General features: G+C 42.8%; 1 protein-coding gene across 3 annotated transcripts in view; it reads left to right on the top strand.

Moving 5' to 3' along the window:
* Positions 1–20,484, top strand: part of UTRN (utrophin) — a 1,286,828-nt gene that overhangs the window by 532,296 nt on the left and 734,048 nt on the right. For all 3 annotated transcript variants that reach the window (XM_033935605.1, XM_033935603.1, XM_033935604.1), the window contains one exon: positions 7,696–7,885. In XM_033935605.1, coding sequence (XP_033791496.1) covers positions 7,696–7,885 — 190 coding nt within the window. The remainder of the gene's footprint in view (positions 1–7,695; positions 7,886–20,484) is intronic.

Below are 20,484 nucleotides of genomic sequence, written 5' to 3'. Positions count from 1 at the left end.
CCCCCCAAGAACCTCCGACCGCCCCCCCAGCCGACCCGCGACCCCCCTGGCCGACCCCCACGACACCCCCAACCCCCTTCCCCGTACCTTTCTGTAGTTGGCCGGACAGACGGGAGCCAAACCCGCCTGTCCGGCAGGCAGCCAACGACGGATTGGCCCATCCGTCCCAAAGCTCCGCCTACTGGTGGGGCCTAAGGCGCCTGGGCCAATCAGAATAGGCCCGGGAGCCTTAGGTCCCTCCTGGGGGCAGGGCCTGAGGCACATGGTTCGCATAACAAACTTGCTCCTGGAACGAATTAAGTTCGTTGTGTGAGGCACCACTGTACTCTGTGTGATATATGTGCATGCAGCAGTAAGGAGAGAGAGAATATCCTGCCTTTTTTAGAAATAAATTGTTTTTGAAAATTTAGTGTATAAAAGAAAAGGAACAAGATTAAATAAAATAAAAGAATGTAGTTAGGAGGAAGTTGGAAGCCTAAGATATGAGTGGAGCAGATGAAAAGTTTTCACAAAAAACCCCACCACTGGGTTTAAAGCTCCAATTTCTAAAGCATAGCACTCAGTTTTCATAGCACAGCTATATTTCATGTTTCTATGGATTTTTGTGAGGCATAATACAATAAAAACATAAGAATAGCTATATTGTGTTGGGCCAGTGGTCTGCCCTATCCAGTATCCTACTTCCAGCAGTGGTCAAACCAGGTCACAAGTACCTGACAGAATCCCAAAAAGTAGCTTCATGTAGGCTTCTGTCAGTACTATGTAATTTATATTAAAATGATTTTAATTACTGCAAGACTAATGAAAAAGTCCATTATCTCAGTGGCTAACACCCACATCCTCCCTGTCTCACCAGTTTGCAACCTCAGGGTCATCTTTGACTTCTCTCTCTCTCTCTTTCTTTCTTTCAATGCACAAATCCATCAGACCACCAAAACCTGTTGTTTCTCTATAGTATCTCCAAAATCTGACCATTTTCTCTGAGCATACTACCAAAACCCTTATCCATACCTTTATCACCTCGACTACTGCAACTTGCTTCTCACAGGTTTTTCATGTAACCATCTCTCCTCTCGCCCTTTCCCCTCCATCCCTGTGCACCATCTTCTCCCTCTCCCGTGGTCTGACATCTCTGTCTTTCCCCTTCCCCCCTCCTATGGTCTGACATATCTATCTTCCCCTTTCCCCTCCTATGGTCTGGTATCTCTTGTCTTTCCCCTTCCCCCTCCTATGGTCTGGTATCTCTTGTCTTTCCCCTTTCCCCTCCTATGGTCTGGCATCTCTTGTCTTTTCCCTTCTCGCTCCTATGGTCTGGCATTTCTTGTCTTCCCCTCCCTCTCCCATCGTCTGGCATCTCTTGCCTTTCCCCTTCCCCCTCCCATGGTCTGGCATCTCTTGTCTTTCCACTTCCCCCTCCTATGGTCTGGCATATCTTTCCTTCCTTCCATCACCCTTCTCTGGAATCTGACATTTCTCTAATCTTTGAGTCATCTCTCCTCCCTCTAAGTGTAACATTTATCCCTCCCTCCTCTCCACACTATCATATCCAACAGTTTCCCTTTTTCTTCCTTTTCCCATGTATACCATCTCTCTTTCGCTTCTACTCCAAGCACCTGTGTCCAATTCTCTTTTTCTCTTCTCTCCCCCAACAGCAGCATCTTTTTCCCTCCCTTCCCACCACCCCACCCATGCAGAATTTTTCTTTCACTCCTTTCCCAACCTACTAGCCCATGCAGCATCTGTCATTCCCAACCCCCTCCCAGTTGTGCAACATCTGTCCTTCCATGCCTTACCAAACCCCTTCCAGTCCATGCAGTATCTGTTCTTCTTGCCTTCCCAAACCCTGTGGCACAACCTGTCTCTCCAACTCTCGATTCCCCCACCTACCACCTCTCCGCTGCTGTAATTTTAAATGTTTGGGCCACCAACTGTGGCAACAAAGTGAACCTGCTGCCGTCAGTTTGCCCTGGAAGTCTTCATTCTGCAACGACTTCCTCCTCAGCGCATAGGCGAGACGCTGCAGAATGAAGGCTTCCCTGGAAGGCTGATGGCATAAGGCTCACTTTCTTGCTGCCGCCAGCTGCCCAAATATTAAAAATTACAGCGGCCAGGGAGGAGGTGGGTGAGGACATTGGGAGAGCCATAACTGACTCTTCTGACTTCCAGTTTTTGGGGGAGGCCATGGTCCCTGTGGCCCATCCCCATTCCGCCTCCTATGGTTCCTTGTACCATGGCTCAGTTGTAAGATTAGAATGTTTTATATAGGCGATTCATCAAATAATAATAAACTTGAACTTGTTTGCTCTCCTTGCTCTGAGAATAGCCTTTGATACCCACGATTAGAACTTAAAACATTTTGTATTCTTCTCCTGCACTGTGACTGAGCAGAAAGCATGTGAGTCTGAAGTGGAGGAGAGCTGCAATTTAATGTGCAAGTCAGGTAACCTTGCCCTTCACTTGCATGCTGGGACGTAAATAGAGTGATCTGGCTCACTTGTTTTCAATCATCCTCCACAAAGTTTCTCCATGCTTTTCTGAATGTCACCTTTATTTTGTAGCCTGTTTCCTCTTTCCTGCTTCATCAGTTTATATCTGATTTTTATCCCTTGCCTGATAGTGAATGGCCTTGGTAAGTAAAAAAAATCACTTGCAAAGATAAAGTTCCTAATATGTCATGGGATTTTTTTTCCCCATCCATTTCAAGCATTATGAAGGTTGTGATAACTTGGCATTATGAGCAATGTAAAATTTTAATCCTATGCTTATATGGCAACAGTCACCTTCACAGTCTATCTGTGGCTTGAGGTCAAAGCCACAGATATACTACAGCAAGAATGGCTTGCTTCGTGCTTTGGAAGTTCGTAGGTGTTCTGTCAGAGCTGCATCATTAAGTCAAGCAAAACTATCAGGCCACAGACTTTCTGGTCTTCTGACTTGCCAGTGGTGACTGAAATGATGAGTGACTTTCCTTTGCTGCCCAAGAGCTCCAGGGTGAGTTTCTGCATTACGGAAGAGCAAGCAGGAAGTATCGTAATAAAAGAATGTGGTGGAAATGAAAGAAAGAGAGGGAGGGGTGAGAGGGAGCAAAGATGGAAGGGGGAGGGGAGATGCACAGAGCAATGGGATGAAAGGAAAGTGAGGGTATTGCTCGGCATGGTGAAAGGGAAGAGTGTTAGTACAAGCAGATTTTAGGCAGCTAAGTAAATCTATAGAAATGGGAAGGAAATATTTTAAGTGAGAAAGGAAGCAAAATAGTACCAAAAATCACTGTTTTTTTCCATCAGTTTTCCTGTATCATAAGAAGAGATGACAAATTTCAAAGGCATTTTCAAGCCTACAAATTTCTTGGACTCTGTACAGGTAAAAGTATGTGTGTATTTCCATTGGGTTCAAACTTTCACCCGTGGCAAGGAAAGGCATTTCCTGGAGTACAGTTGAGGTGGGTTTGAACTTGTCCTCATAATATCTTCTTTGCTTACTAAATACAGGTGAATCTAGTGCTCCTATGGATGGTTTTATTTATTTCATTTATATTCTGCTCTATCGTGTAGATAAGAATAGCCAATGGTCCATCTAGCCCAGTATTTTTTTCCCACCATGGCCAATCCAGGTCACAAGTACTTGGCAAAATCCCAAATAGTAGCAACATTCCATACTAACCGATCCCAGGGCAGAACTTTTCAAAGGGAAAGAGCATGCACATACTTTTCTTTTAAAACCTGGCGTAATATTAGGTTAGGTGGGCTGTTGCAAAATGTATTTATTTATTTTATTATTTATATACAACTTATATCTTAAGTGGTTTTACATTCAGGTACTTTATCATATTTTCCTATCTGTCCCGGTGGGCTCAAACTCTATCTAGTGTACCTGGGGCAATGGGAGGGATTAAGTGACTTGCCCAGGGTCACTAGGAGCAGTAAGGGATTTGAACCAATAGCCTCAGGATGCTGAGGCTGTAGCTCTAACACCTGCACCACACATTCCCCCCTTACTGTGTGGTTCCTTCCTTTCAGTTAATTCATAATTCCTGGAACATAAGCATCAGTTTCGGGCACACTCGGGTTAGAGAGCTGCACGGGAACGGGGATGACGGGAATCCCGCGGGACCCACGGGGATCCCGCGGGTTCCCCCTTTGGGTCACGGGGATCCCGTGGGGACACCCCTTAGGGTCGCGGGGATCCCGTGGGGACGCCCCCTAGGGTCGCGGGGATCCTGTGGGGACGCCTCCGAGGGTCGCGGGGTTCCTGCGGGGTTGGATCGCAGTGCACTCGGGTGGGGACGGGTGGGACTTTGGCGGGGACGGGTGGGATTTCTGTCCCCGCGCAACTCTCTAACTCGGGTCCCTCAAAATGTCTCTTAATTTCTTGTTCTTCTGCTAGTTCTGAATGGTCTTAGAATGAGCTTGCTTGGCTCATGCAGTCACCGTCGGAATATCATGCGCTGAATCAATCATTAAAACGCTTATCTAGCCTTTGGATTGTAGATAGAATTCTTTACGTCTCCAAATCTGAGCTCAAGGAATGTTTACCATTGTGTACACGATTATTTCCCAGCACAAGCAGACTCTGTCTAAGTTGCATGAAGCAATGGAGGTGAAGTGATTTGCCCAAGATGCTGACAAGCGTCAGCAGAAGCAGGAGGTGCACCCCAGTTTTCTTGGCTCTTAGTCTGCTGTTCTAACCACTGGGCTGTCCCTCCTCTCTCTCAAAGAGTCCTTATTCAGTTAAACTTGTGGAATCATAAAGAGAAAATCCATCAAAAGTGAATTTGAACCACTGGGGAAAAAAGGAGGTTTTCATGAATTTGAGTTTAATTTCCTTTACAACAGTGGTCTCAAATTCATGGCCCGGGGGCCACATGCAGCCCGCCAGGTACTATTTTGAGGCCCTCGGTATGTTTATCATAATTACAAAAGTAAAATAAAACAGTTTCTTGATCATATGTCTCTTTAGCTATAAATTACAATATTATTATTAAGACTTAGCCTAAAGGAAAGATTTATAAACTACTGTATTTTTCGCTCTATAAGAAGCACATTTTTCCATCCAAAAGTGGGTGGAAAAATCCATTCGTCTTATGCAGCGAAGGTACTTTTTTTAAAACACCCCACCCCCCACCTTGACATTCCGTTTTAAATGCCCGCGCCCCATACGGCTCTCCGTAGCGTCGTTGAGTGCCCGAAACCTCCTCTTACTCACCCGCGGTGTCTAGATCCAGCATCCCACCCTCGTGATGGGCAGGACCTTACCTCCAAGCTGCTTCCTGACCCAGCGAGCGAGGTCGTCTTCCACGCTGTGACCGCCGCTGACCTAATTATGGCTGCCTGCACAGCGAACTTAGCAGGCTGCCATTGGTCTCCGAAGCACGTTGCCTCTGCTGTGATCGTTGCGGGGATTGGGGGGGGGTGGATTCTTTAGCCAGTGCTGTTTTTGACAGACGCCGGTTACAGAATCCAGCTTTTAGGCAAAGGACTGGCCCCTCCTTCACCTAAAAGATCTTGTTTTGGGCGTTTGGGACTTAGGCTAGTTTTTGGTTGATAATGTGTTGTAAGTTTAGATGTAGTGGTAGTCTGGGTGTTTAAACTGTTGAACGTAGAGGTAGGCCATTCCCCAAAAAAACCTCATTTTGGATGTTTTTTTGAGAATGGACATTTTTCCTGCTGCTACTTTCAGCATTTAGGGCCTTAGGCCAAAAGGGGACTTAGATGTTTTTTTTAAAAATTATGCCCTTCTAATTATTTTTTGAGACCACTGCTTTACAGGGATCCTTTTACTAAGTCACGGTAAATGCTAGCATGAGTTTATCACAGATTAAAATGGTTTACAGTGGAATGTTCTTAGGCATCTTGTGATAAATTATGAAATTGCTACTCGCATGCTAAAAAATAATTTTGATTTTTTTTTTTTGTTGGAAGGGGCATGTCTGGGGGAAGAGCGTAGGCATTCCTACGCTAATCAATTACCTACCTTTTACATAACTGTAGCGCGGTTATTAGCACTGGCGGTAATTGCTCCAACACTCGTAGGAATTCTGTTACCACCATGGAAAGCTGTTACTGCCGTGGCTGACGCTAAAAACTGCCTTACGGTTTTGTAAAAGGAAGGGGAGAGGGAGTTAGTGCATCCGCATTACGGCATGCTAACTGGTTAGTGCAGGATTACCATGTGAGCCCATACCATCTTCAAAATAAGTGTCAGTGAGTGTTTTTGAGGGCTATGAGCTAATGACAATATTGGCACATGGCTATTAATAGAAAAAAAATAGAAAATTGACTATTTTCTGTTTGTGGTAAAAAAATGGACTTACCATGCTGAAAACCCGCACATAAGGGTGCTTGAAAGCTTCTTTTTACTGTAGCTTAGAAAAAGGATCCCTATGTGATGGTAAATAATTTATAATGATATCTGTTATAATAAAACCCGTAGCGCGCATTTGCACTTCAATCTCTGTGTTCCGTGCTTCCATGGCAGTGTGCTGCATATGTGCAGTGCCTGCCTCAGCTGATTTCCTGCCACGATCTCCGATGCCGGCTGACTTCCTGCCTTCTGACTACGCTGCTGCTGCCGGAACGCCTCTTCTTCTTACCCCCGGACCAGCAGCTGTGGTTTCATCAAGCAGCCGCGGGCCATTTGCTAGGCCAGCCTACTTCGATAATGCGAGGTGGGCCGGCCTAGCAAAGGCCCCGAAGCTGCCTGGGCTAGCGGATGCTGGACAGGGGGAACAGGGAAGGGAGAAGGGGTACTACTAGACAGGGGGTAGGTAAAAGGAAGGGAGAAGGGCTACTGCTTGACAGGGGGAGCAGGGAAGGGGTGCTACTGGACATGGGGGAGGTAAAAGGAAGGGAGAAGGGCTATTGCTGGATGGGGGAGGTAAAAGGAAGGAAGAAGGGCTGCTGCTGGCCAGGGGGAGCAGGAAGCAAAGAAAGAAAGAGAAAGAAAGGCCTCGTTGTGCTAAAAGTTTACACATCTATTCTAGCACCCATTAATGTAACAGGCTTAAACACTAGTGATTCAATAAAAACCTATTGCTGTGTAGGCCAGTGATATCAGTGCTTAGGATAGGAATTGGCAAGGCACTTAAATGCTCTCCTCTGAACCCTGTGGAGGAGCAGCAAGCTTTCAAATAGTATCAAACAAGCTGCAGCTAACTCTGGCTTATTGTGGTGGTTGCTCAATCTTGTCTCACCTTGCCAAAATCCAGGTCACAGTCAGCTGAGTTCCACTTTTGATCAGGCTCTGTGAAATTAGGCCGGGATAGCTTATAGAGCTGCCATCAAGTCAGAGGTTGAATAGGGGGACTGTATTATGAGAGAAAATTCCTGCCACAGTCTCCTTTTCAACTCCTCCATATCTGCCAAAGTTTAGCAAATCTGGGTTGGCCAACATCAAAATACGAAATATTGTGTGTCAGGTAAACTTAAGCCGCTGTCAACCTCTTTCCTTCCCTTCCCCCCAAAAGATGCAGGTTTCTAAGTAAGATGGATTAGAATTGTCCTCTAAAACCCATACAGAATCTGAGCCATCCTATCCAAGTCCTAACCTGTATTGCTGACTGCTGTGTTCCCCCTGAAAAACTGATGTTCAGTGCTGCTTTTTAGTGAAATACATTGCCCTTATTTTTTAAATGCATTTGGGCTGTTATCTTATGAACTGTATAACATAAGGACGTCTATCTGTCTTTTTTGCCTTCAGAGTGGAAGAAAGGCAGAGCGTTCTGGAAACTGAGCTGAAGGTAGTGCAGGCCTCGCTTAAGGAGCTGGATAAGTTTTTCAAGTGGATGCAAGAGGCAGAAACCACAATCAATGTGTTAGGAGATGCCTCACAGCGAGAAGATGCCCTTCAGGATACAGCCAATGTTCGCAGACTCAAAAATCAGGTGCAGGTAGGAGCCAGAAAACTCATCATGTTGCTGCGTTTATAATCTATGATATCCAACTTAAATGTTCTGTAGAAACTGTTCAGTTTATTTTATCATATTTGAAAAGCTGAGTTGATTGGGAAGCATGCAAGGGACAGCGTAATCCCCAAGCAAACCTAAGTTCTTTCTAGTGGCTTCATTAGCATTGCAGACTGCAATGGTTGAAATAACCCGTTTTTGCTGTATTGAGTTTGAGGATGGAAATAAATTTTTGGTTGCGATAAGATATCTGTTTTTTTTTTTTTTTTAATTGTATATAATTGGGGAAACATCAAAAAGCAGAATTTCAAGAGTGGAACATGCACTGAACTCTGGATTTGTTGGTGGGAGATAAAGCTCCGATTTCCTTTTTGTTCTTTCAATAGAGGCATGTTTAAGAGTAATTTAAATATCTATTTAAAAGAAGCAAGTAAAGCAATTGCACCTTGTGCATGGTCTTGACTGACTGGTTTTTCAGCAGGATTTCAAGGCCATTCGTTATGTGGCTTTATTAAAAGTGATTTGATTTTATTCTTTTTTTTAAATTTAAACATGGAAATTTAAACATGTTATTAAACAAACCAATAGAAGACAACATATATGTTCCGCATGGTATCAAACAATGACAATAATTGTTCGTAGATCATATAAAATTCAGATTTTACCACTGATGACCCCCACCTCCAAAATAGGGGGGGAACAACCCACCTCAGAGAGAGAGTCATCCTCCTAGTGTCAGGTGCTATACCCCAATCAGAGAACCAAAAATTGCATAGAATATGTTATAAGAATAGATAATGGAGGTCTTATTCTCCCACATAATTTAAATTACAAATAGAACCCCGAGACAATTACACCTAATGCCAGTCAATTTTTCCAGTTTATATATCCAGTACATTCGCTTTTTACATCTAGATATTGCAAGAACAGCCGGTTTCTTCCAAGATATAGCCAGGGTAAGTTTAACCATATAGAGCAAATATTTAACCAATAAAGTCTAGTTTTACGCAATCCAGGAATAGCTCTATTTAGCAGATAAATACCAGGATCCCAAGGAATTGTTAACCTGTAAACCCACTGAATCTGAAAACGGATGGAAGACCAGTAGTGTTTTATTATTTTTGTGAAAACAAATGTATGCCTTTATTCTTTCCATTTCTTAATTTTCTGCTGGGCTTCTTATTCCCATTTGAAGTTATGAGATGTGCTATGCTTTAGGGTGAAGTGGGATTTCTGATTTCTCAGTTGCCTTGAAACTTTGAGTGTGTTGCTGTATTTCCCTTGCCATGACTTGGTTTTAACGTACTGTGGTTCATTAATATTGACAACATTGCTCCTTCTGGCCATACCCATTTGAAGCTGTCATGCAAATCAGACACGAAGATAATTAGTCAGGCTTTCTAAAGGGAGTTGTGTTCATGTTCGAGTGCAGTATAACAAGTAAGTGCATTGGGATCATCTGTTTGGACAGATATCTTGCTGGTATTTTTAAAGATGTTTATGCACAAAAATTACTTGCAAAATGACTGAAAGAAAGTGCAGGAAAAAGTATGTATGTAATGCCATTTTCTCTTAACTCTATGGATCACGATAAACTGTGGAGAACTCTAGCGCAAATGGGAATACCCGAAACACATAACTCAGCTGATGAAGAGCCTCTATGAAAATCAAGAAGCTGCAGTGAGAACTGAATAGGGCAACACTGATTGGTTTCCAATAAAATGTGGAGTCGGGCAAGGATGTTTCTTGTCACCTTACCTGTTCAATCTTTATGGCGAAGCCATTTTCAGAAAAGCAAATGTGGAAGGAGAGTGCATTGGTTTCAAAGTTTGTAGCTGAAATATATCCAACTTGCACTATTCAGATGATGTCATGCTCATCACTGGCAGCAAGGAAGACTGTGAAAAGTCAAAGCCAAAAGCCATAACGTGGGAATAAAACTGATCGTAAACAAGGCGAAGATCATGAACACAGAAAATGAAGATTTTTGAGCTTGAAGGCAACAGAATAGAAGTTGTAAAGAATTTCAATATCCTGGGCTCTTTAGTAAACAAAGAAGCAACTATCAAAGAAGAAATACTCTATAGAGTTAGCACTTGGTCGCCCTTCAATGAAGGCTCTGTGATGCAACATTTATTTATATACTGCAAATACCTCAACAAAGTTCATTGTGGTTTAACATCAATAAGAGATTGAGACAGTGTCCAGAATTAAACATCAACATTAAATCTGTGACTACTTTAACACATGAGCCTTCTTAAAACTTATGTAATTATTATCAGAAGTTAATTGAACGGGTAAATTTTTCCAGAGTTTTGCAGCTTGATAAGCAACAGTGAAGGTAAATAATCTGGTATACTTTATTCCTCTAACCTCTGGAAATTGAAATGGAGAATTCTATTTTAAAAGCCATGTAATCCTGCTTCAGAATAGCATTGCAAAAGAGACAACAGTGTTTCTATCTTAACAACATACAGAAGAATTTAAACCGTATTATGGCTTCCATAGGTAGCCAATGGAGCTTTAACAACTATGGTATTATTCTGTTTCCTTTTTTCAATCTGAAGATTAGCCGAATTACAGTATTTTGTAAAATTTGCAATTTATGTAAGATATAGATTTTGGACAATCCAAATAAATTACATTACATTAGTGATTTATATTCCGCTTGTGCCTTGCGGTTCTAAGCGGATTACAATTTATAAGACTGGACATTTCCAGTAGCGGTGCAGTGCATAAATTCAAGAAAGTGTTGTTACAATAGTCTATTGATGACAAGGTAATACTGTTTGTAGAAATAAAACAAAAACACAAAGGAAAAAATACCTTTTTAATTGGATTATATTAAAGTAGTTTATAATTAGCTTTCAAAGGTAATCCCTTCTTCCTCAGATCAGATGATAAAAACAGAGATTGGACTAATAGAAATGATAGTGATCAAAATAATTTCTAACACTCCTCAGCTTCTAACAGCCCAAAAGATTTATTTTTTGTCAAAACATTGACAAGAGGCTCCAATGATAGATTACTATCAAAACTGTAAACGCAAAATCTTAATTGCTGTATTTACTGGGTAATCAGTATTATCAATCAATAAAAGATTATCTTGTTTAACTGTATTACCAAGACTGGCTGTGGTTAATCTGGATAAAATTTGGGACACAATAGGAGCGTTGCAGTTATCTTTGAGGACCTAAATCCAACAAATTTCTTCCCAGTGCAACGAAATACTGACTGATTCGGGAGTAACAGAAGAAAGAAGTAATTCCTTGGAGAACAAAGTTAGTGAATAAACTACCCGATTAGAAATGGTTGAAGCCCAAGGTTACACTTAGATTAAAGACAGTGGGAACAATCATTATAAACTAGAGACTATGGAAATTATTGTCAGACGACATAATTTAAGACTAATAAATTTTCCTAAAACAATATCGGTACCAGCTATTGACATGTTTAAGAGATACTTATCTGAGCTGTTAAAAGTTCTTGAAACCTCATACCCACCGATTTCAAAAATATATTACATTCATTCAGGGAAGAAGAAAAATTCCTCAGCCCGACTTAACAAATTTCCTAGAAAGATTGGAGGCTGAGGTGGACTCTGACAAGGAATGGCTACTGAAATTATTTTTCAAGTATCAGAAAGTTTTGTTTCTAAATCAGAAAATCCATATATATCCTGATATGTCTAGGGTCACCCAGAAGAAGAGACAACAATTTCTGTTGTTACGTCCTCAAGTACTACGGTTGGGTGCAAAATATTTCCTATAATACCCCTGTAAATGTTTAATTATATTTCAGGGAACAAGATATGTGTTTTTTGAACCCTCACAATTGTCTAAATTTATTTCTGGAAAAGCAGTAGTATCCTCAAGTACTCCCTCTAATGTTCAACCGAGTACTTCAACTTAATTATGGAAGGATCTATATACAGGCGCCCTCTTTCTTTTCCTTAAATTGATATGATATGACTTAAAACTAATTCTGTCCTTTTAGCACTCCCCAAGTATTGTGGACTAACTAGCAAGGTGTGTACAGTTGAGATTTATTGCCTGTTTTATTAATGTTCCTCTTTTCTTGTGAAACTTTTCTTGTACCTTGCTAATTTCTGAATGATTGTTTATTTCATCATGTAAAATTCAAATTTCAAAAAATAATAATTTTTTTTAAAAAAAAGATTATCTTGTTGGGGAATAGGTGGCTCTAGTAGTAACTATTTAGTTTTTTCTTTATTTAATTTCAATTGAAATTCAATTATCCACTGATCTGATAAATTTATACTCCTTGATCTATATTGCCTGAAAAAGGTATCAATATTGTGATATCATCTCTTGACCAAGAATTCAAAGGCAAGGAAATATCACTCCAAATGAAGATCAGACTTGTCTATACACTCATTTTCTCAGTAGCCAATTACAGATGTAAAAACTAGACACTACGGAAACAAGACAGAAAGAAGATTGACTCATTTGAGCTTTGGTGCTGGAGAAGGATTTTATGCGTGCCATAGACAGCCAGAAGAACTAACAATTCAATTCTGGAAGAGATCAAACCGGCTATGTTACTTGAAACCCAAATAATGAAGTTACAACTGTCTTATTTTGGTCACACTGTCAGGAGAGAGAGATCACTGGAGAAGGACATCATGTTGTGGGAAGATCGAAGGAACCAGGTGAAGAGGGCACCCTACAATTGGGTGGCTGGACACGTTGAGTACCACCATGGGAAGGACCTTACTGGACTAGCACAAAACCAATTTCTTTTTAGATCTGTAATTTTATCAAGTCACTAGGACTCGAACAAGAGTCGATGGCACCTAACAAGTATCTGTGATGAGTAGAGGAGCTCCCAGCAGTGGAGTTATTTTTTGATTTCCTCTGCAGATATCAAAATGGTTTACAATACATAGAACAGTAAGCAGGTACTCTAAGCAGTTTCCCTATTTTCATAACTAACAAACACATGGGTAGATATTTAGCTGGCAGCAGTAATTGTTTTTTTTAACTGCCAGATATTCAATGCTAGGCCATGTTCGGGCACTGGCTTTGAATTATCTGGGTTTATGCAGTTTGGCTATCTTATGCAATTCAGTGTGATATTCAGCACTTACCCACGTAAGTGACAATGGGTAAAGATAAAACTGACTTTTATGTGGTCTGATTTAACCACTATATTTAAGTGGTTACGTACCGAATATGGGCGCTTAACTGTTTTTGTGGCAACTCTGCCCGTGGACTGTCCAGAAAATAACCAGCTTCAAGTTTAGTAGGCTGTGATAATATTCAGAAACACTAACCTGCTGAATATCAGTGAATAGCGCCAAGGAAGCAATTTAACTGGTCAGATTCATTTTGAATATTACATTACATTAGTGATTTCTATTCCACCAATACCTTGCGGTTCAAGGTGGATTACAAAAGAAGTTATCTGGCCATTTCCAGAGGAATTGAAGAGTAGAGCGAGATGCTACAGAGAATATCAACCCCAATGTCTTTAGCTTCTTGTGGTACTGTGACAATTTCTGGAAAATCATGTCTTTGCTACGGAGTTTCTGAATAGCATGGTATTGTTAAATATAAAGATACTTGTGTGTGAGAAAGTATGTAAATATAGTTGATAGAAGGGGGACTCACTCTTCAGCCTCCTCCAATATACTCACACTTCCAAATAAATAAATCTTAGTTAATGTGTGAATGACTCTCAGAGGTACCACCAGATAATCAAGCCAATTTCATTGTATCTGGCTTAACGTACCCATTCCTCAACGGGTCTTCCTTATTAAATGATTTGGCTTTTTAGATTTTTAAATATTTTTAAACGTTTCAGTTTTATCTTAAGCATAATAAATATGTGCTAATTAAATTACTTAGCGTGATAGTTTTCGTGGTCTGAAGTTCGGGGATTATTTTGCCAACATGTTTCACCCATCGGGGTTTTTTCAAGGCTTAGTTTAGCTTTTAGCCATGACTAGCTGACCACCCAGTATTGTAAACAAAAATGCTACAGAGTTGACAGATTCCTGAGAGACAGTGGTATACTAATAATTTTCTATCTGGCCCCTCTGTACTGATTCCCACCTCTCCTCTTGCCACAATTTGCTCAGTTTCTCTCCTCCGTGGCCATAGATCTTCTCCCTTCCAGCCATGAACCTCCTTTCTTCACACACAGCTGACCTCCTTTCCCCAGTGCAGGGAGGATATTAAAGCTGGACCCTGTCTCTTCAGCAGCATTGGTGGTGGCAATAGCATACAGAAAATATAAGGACATGGCTTCAGGACCGGCTTGTGTACAGAAGCTAAGAGGGAGTAGGGAACATGAGCAGATGTGGCTTGGTTTATTTGTATTGCCTGTCACTGAGGCCCTAGCATTCTAAATTTTCAAGTTAATTTATGTTTTGATATACCGCTCATTATAAAACTGCGCGGTGTACAATAAAAAAAAAAATGAGGAGAAAGAAAAATTACACAAGAAAGAGGGATTCAGACACAATAATAATAAACATAAGACACATTATGATAATGAAGTACAGTATAAGGAGCGGGAAAAGAAAAGAAAGTAAGGGGAAATTACAAAAGGGTAGAGGGTAAGGGGATTTTATAAATAAATCCTTGATCAAATTAAGGTTAAATATTTAATTTTAATATACCTGAATATAATATATCATAGGCATCATTGAATAGAAAAGTTTTAAGACTGGACTTAAATTTGGTTAGAGAAGATTAATGATGAAGATATGTTGGAAGAACGTTCCAGAGAATGGGAGCAGTTACTGAGAATATGTTTTTTTCTCATATCATTATGTTATTTGCCTTTAAGATGAAACCGTTAGAAGATTTTGTTGACTGGAATGGAGTATCCTTCATGAGATATATGTGATGAGTAATTGTTCTTTAAATCCTGGAGAATTATTTTGCATAACTTTAAATGTGCCTTTAACAATTGATGCTAAACCAGTTCTAACCGGTTTAGTGTCAAAATATTTTAGCTCTCGATGCATATAATGGTTCTGCGTGGGTTTTTTCTCTGATGTAAATATGGTACAACAAGTTTATTAATATTAAAATGAGCATTCTTAGTGATGCCCAGACATTTCCTCATGATGTACAAAATGAAACGCTAACCTTTAGTGCTCCTTTAAGGTGCCGGTAGTACGTTAAAAATGCATCTCTGGCATGTGTGTTAAAGGCATGCCTCAAAAGTGTTCACTGTCAGGTCTGGGTTGCAGAAAGTATAATAAATGAAGATACATTTATCATTTGATGGGGGTGCCATATAAGAATGTGCTAAAGGCATGTTTCATGCACGCGTCTTATAGGTGCATCTCATGCACTGGTGTCCATGGCGCATCTCATATGTGTTGTTAAAAGCTATAAAACAAAAAATATAGGGTAAGGGCACCATGTCCCGCCAAAGCAGTGTAGAAAAAAACCATAAATACCTTGTATTTTCACATTTGTATGACTTGCTTGTAGGTAGTTCTCCATCCCCCTCTTCTCCCTCCTTCCAGTGGGATCGATGGACACTTATCATGTGCACCCATGATTACGCTAAAATAAGGCATGCTTATGATTCATACTCATACATGTCTATGAGGTAGCATTTCCTGGTGCATGCACATATTTACACCTTTTACCGTGAACTATTCTGTACATGTATCAGTTGCTTTCTCCAACGACTGATTCCGCAGACCTCCGAGAATCTCATTTGCATGTGAGATTCTTTGAGCGTCACATCCCAGTTTGCGCATGGGAACAATTTTATAAAGTTACCCCCCATGCAATTATGGAAAAAGGGGGAAGAGAATGTTACATGAAGGGATTCATTATTAATTTTAGGCTGATGCTGGACAGACTTCTGTGATCTGTGTCCCACAAGTGGCAAATTCAGCAGCTTTACTTATTTTCATATTCTGTGAGTAACGGTGCTGTGCAACTTGAGGGAGAGGTGAAGATATCTAAAATAGCAAGTTAAATAGTATTAGCAATTCTTTGGTTATAACGTATGTTATCCCAAGATTTAATTGCCTATCTGTGATTGGCATGATGGCAAATTGCCAACCAGTATTTAAGCATGAATGATCATAATGTGCACAGAGTGGCAGGTGTGGCTCTAGCTGCTTTGTTGGGCAGACTGGATGGACCATCCAGGTCTTTATTTGCCATCATTTACAGTTATAGTAATGCTGTAAAATATTTTATAGTCAGGTATTTGAACCTAGCGTGGCCACTGTCTGAAGCAGGATGCTGGTCTTGATGGATTTTAAGTCTGCCCAGTATGCCAAATACGACAGTTTTTGTTATTCCTCTTATCCCTCCATTCCACTTTTTAATATACCGTATTTATTAGACTTTTTTAATATCAAGGCATAAACTTGAATGACAATGCCAATTAACTGTGGGCAATGCTAAAGAAAGACGTTAAATTGTAGTGAGAAATAAGGAATAAAATTAATGTCCCATAAAGTACCGTATTTTCACGCATATAACGCGCGCGTTATATGCGTTTTTACCTACCGCGCATACCCCTCGCGCGTTATATGCGTGAGCGCGGTATACAAAAGTTTTAAAACATAGTTCCCACCCCGCCCGACTCACCCCCCCAGCAGGACCGCTCGCACCCCCACCCCGAACGACCGCTCGCACGCGCTCCCACCCGCACCCGCATCCACGATCGGAGCAAGAGGGAGCCCAAGCCCTCTTGCCCGGCCGACTCCCCGACGTCCGATACATCCCCCCCCCCCCCCGGCAGGACCACTCGCACCCCCACCCCGAAGGACCGCCGACTTCCCGACAATATCGGGCCAGAAGGGAGCCCAAACCCTCCTGGCCACGGCGACCCCCTAACCCCACCCCGCACTACATTACGGGCAGGAGGGATCCCAGGCCCTCCTGCCCTCGACGCAAACCCCCCTCCCCCCCAACGATCGCCCCCCCCAAGAACCTCCGACCGCCCCCCCAGCCGACCCGCGATCCCCCTGGCGACTCCCACGACCCCCCCACCCCCCTTCCCCGTACCTTTGGTAGTTGGCCGGACAGACGGGAGCCAAACCCGCCTGTCCGGCAGGCAGCCAACGAAGGAATGAGGCCGGATTGGCCCATCCATCCTAAAGCTCCGCCTACTGGTGGGGCCTAAGGCGCGTGGGCCAATCAGAATAGGCCCTGGAGCCTTCGGTCCCACCTGGGGGCGCGGCCTGAGGCACATGGTCGGGTTGGGCCCATGTGCCTCAGGCCGCGCCCCCAGGTGGGACCTAAGGCTCCAGGGCCTATTCTGATTGGCCCACGCGCCTTAGGCCCCACCAGTAGGCGGAGCTTTAGGATGGATGGGCCAATCCGGCCTCATTCCTTCGTTGGCTGCCTGCCGGACAGGCGTGTTTGGCTCCGGTCTGTCCGGCCAACTACCAAAGGTACGGGGAAGGGGGGTGGGGGGGTCGTGGGGGTCGCCAGGGGGGTCGCGGGTCGGCTGGGGGGGCGGTCGGGGGTTCTTGGGGGGGGGCGGTCGTTGGGGGGGGGGGGGGTTTGCGTCGAGGGCAGGAGGGCCTGGGATCCCTCCTGCCCGTAATGTAGTGCGGGGTGGGGTTAGGGGGGTCGCCGTGGCCAGGAGGGTTTGGGCTCCCTTCTGGCCCAACTACCAAAGGTACGGGGAAGGGGGGTGGGGGGGTCGCCAGGGGGGTCGCGGGTCGGATGGGGGGGCGGTCGGAGGTTCTTGGGGGGGGCGGTCGTTGGAGGGAGGGGGGTTTGCGTCGAGGGCAGGAGGGCCTGGGATCCCTCCTGCCCGTAATGTAATGCGGGGTGGGGTTAGGGGGTCGCCGTGGCCAGGAGGATTTGGGCTCCCTCCTGGCCCGATATTGTTGGGGAGTCGGCGGTCCTTCGGGGGGAGGGATGTATCGGACGTCGGGGGGGGCATCAGGCTTTCAGGATGGGGACAGACCTTCAAGGGGGGACAGTGCATGGAAGTCAGGGGGGGTGAACGGAGAGTCGGGACAGCGCACGGAAAGTCAGGGCGGGCGAAAGGAGCGTCGGGCAGCATGCGCGGTATACCCGTGAGCGCGGTATACCAAAGTTTTTGTACATATCAAAGTGATTTCTGCGCGCTATACCCGTGTGCGCGTTTTATACGGGTGTGCGTTATTTGCGTGAAAATACGGTACACGAAGGATGAAGATCAAGCAAAAAGGAAAATAAATCTAAAGTAACATATACATTTCAGTTGCCCTATAATTGCAGAACAGTGAGTATTAACTATGGCATTATTCACTGGATTGTTCCCAGAAGGTCCTGGAGATATGCAGAGAATGCTGATAAGTATAAACAGTAAACATTGCCGGATTAGGACCGACCACAAGTCCATGAAGCCCAGAATCCTGTTTCCAACAGTGGCCAATGCAGGTCACAAGTGTCTGGCAGGATCCCAAAAGAATGAAAGAGATTTTATGCTGCATATCCTAGAAATTTTAGCAGTGGACTTTCCCAAGTCCATCTTAATAATGGTTTACGGACTTTTAGGACTGTTGTTCAAACATTTGTTAAACCCTGCAATGCTAACCATTTTACCACATTCTGTGGCAATGAATTTCAGAGCTTAATTACATGTTGAATGAAGAAATATCTTGATTTGTTTAAAATATACTACTTAATAGCTTCAAGGAATGATCCCTAATCTTTGTATTTTTGGAAAGAGTGCATAAGCCGTTACTTGGCTTATTCGCCGACTAAGTTGCACGTGCATCTCAGGATCGCAACAAATTTTTGCATGCAAATTTGGGCAACTCTTATAGAATCCAGGGGACAATCTGTATGTGCTCCTATATCTGCTAATTCCTGGACTTTTCTGGATAATTAGATTAATCTTGAAGCTGATTAGAGAAGTTGGCTGTATAGTCACTGTTACATACCAGATTGCTTCCAGAGTAAGTGATGCTGATGATCTTGTTAGACCTACAGATCGCCAGGATCTGGAGTTCTTGTTTTTGTGTGGAACTTCCAATTGTACCCCCTGTTATAATGGTATCCTCTGCTTGCTGAACCCCCATCTGTATCACAGCAGAAGTGCTTTTTGTAAAATATGCGTTTGGTTGTGGGGAAAAATACACATATTTAGTGGCACAACTACTTCAAGTATCAAGCAGCGTCATGCTGGGCATTGTATGTCTAAATAGCAGATTTTAGTTCTACTTAAGTGCCAGATTTAGCAAAAACTAATGCTCAGGGGGAGCCATTTAAAGAGCTTCAAAACTCACAGTTTTGTATTTGAGGTGGTTTTGAACGCCAGAGTATTAAGCAGTATTCCAAACCCCAATTCTAAAGGAAGAGCTAACTGATCTTTACGATTGGCTCGGAGCAGGGGGAATTGCTGTTGGGAAACCTTTATGAAATATGTATTTAAATCTGTTGCAATACAAGAAATACGAGTATAATTTTAAGATCCACTCGTACCACGGTCCTTCAAATCCATGGTCAACAAATGCATATATGAAAGGGAGAGAGATTGAGAGATCGATCCGTAGCGACTCTTCATTGCCTGCCTTTTTTGGGAGAGTGGGAGGGGAGCAAAGAATAGGAAAGTCCTATTAGCAGTAGGGACAAGGGGACCAATTCAGCATTTACATCCATAACATTTCAGAGGGGGGAGTGTGCTATCCTCCCACGCCCACTCCAAACTGCACCTATATGCCTCTTCTAAAAGCACTCATTTGTATGTATATGCCAGTCTACAAGTGTAAATGACATTTTTTTTACCCACATAAACCTTCTAAAAAATGCTCCTGTTTTTATTAGATTTTGGGGAGCTAACACCTCCTTCGGGTCAGAACAGACTGAGAGTAAGATGATACCAGAAAACACTTCTTTTTCAAAGCAAGGCAAGTCCAAGCTATGAAAGCTTCCATCTCATTCTGACAGTCAGTGACTCAGTATTCCCCCTTTCTGTGCACAGCGTCTTTAATCAGCACTGTAATACTTATTATTCTACAGCCCCCTCCCCCCCCGACACACCCTTAGCGCCAGTGATAAGTTTTTCACCTGTCACACCTCTAGAATATATTTGTACTGCTGAGTCTGATCTAAAAAAAGGCTCAGGTTAAATGTATCTGATTTCGGGTGCAGAAAGCTGAAGGAATAACTACGCTTCTGGAGAATTTTTTCTCTCTGCATGATGTTTGCTCCCCTGCAGGCTACACTTTGAATTTGGCAAAATCTAGTCTCGTAGCTTGTCTTCACATGATTTATTAGCCCTTTTCATAGGGTTGATATCATTATAGCAGGTATCCCTCTGCTGTGTTTCTCAAAGATTTCAAGCGCAGCCTCTAATGCTTTTTGCTCCTCTGCTCTGACAGAGCTGCATTTAAACTGAGGAAGAGAGAGCGAGAGACCACATCCTTCTTCAGAATAAAGGCTTTGCATGCCTTTCGGAGTCTTACTAAAGAAAAAAAAAAAGAAGGCAGCTTCAAGAAATGGACTGTGGTGGCTTGTTTAAGCTGTTTTTCCAAGGGATTTCAGCTTTTGTTTCTAATGCTTTTGTCTTCCAATTAATTCATTTAATGACCTTCTCTGCTTCTGAGTTTATTCCCGGAATGGCAGCAGGCAGTC

This window comes from Geotrypetes seraphini, chromosome 3, assembly GCF_902459505.1.
Source record: "Geotrypetes seraphini chromosome 3, aGeoSer1.1, whole genome shotgun sequence".
Classification (NCBI taxonomy): Eukaryota; Metazoa; Chordata; class Amphibia; order Gymnophiona; family Dermophiidae; genus Geotrypetes; species Geotrypetes seraphini.
The sequence above is the reverse complement of the archived record's forward strand: the minus strand, read 5'-3'. Positions and strand labels throughout refer to the sequence as shown.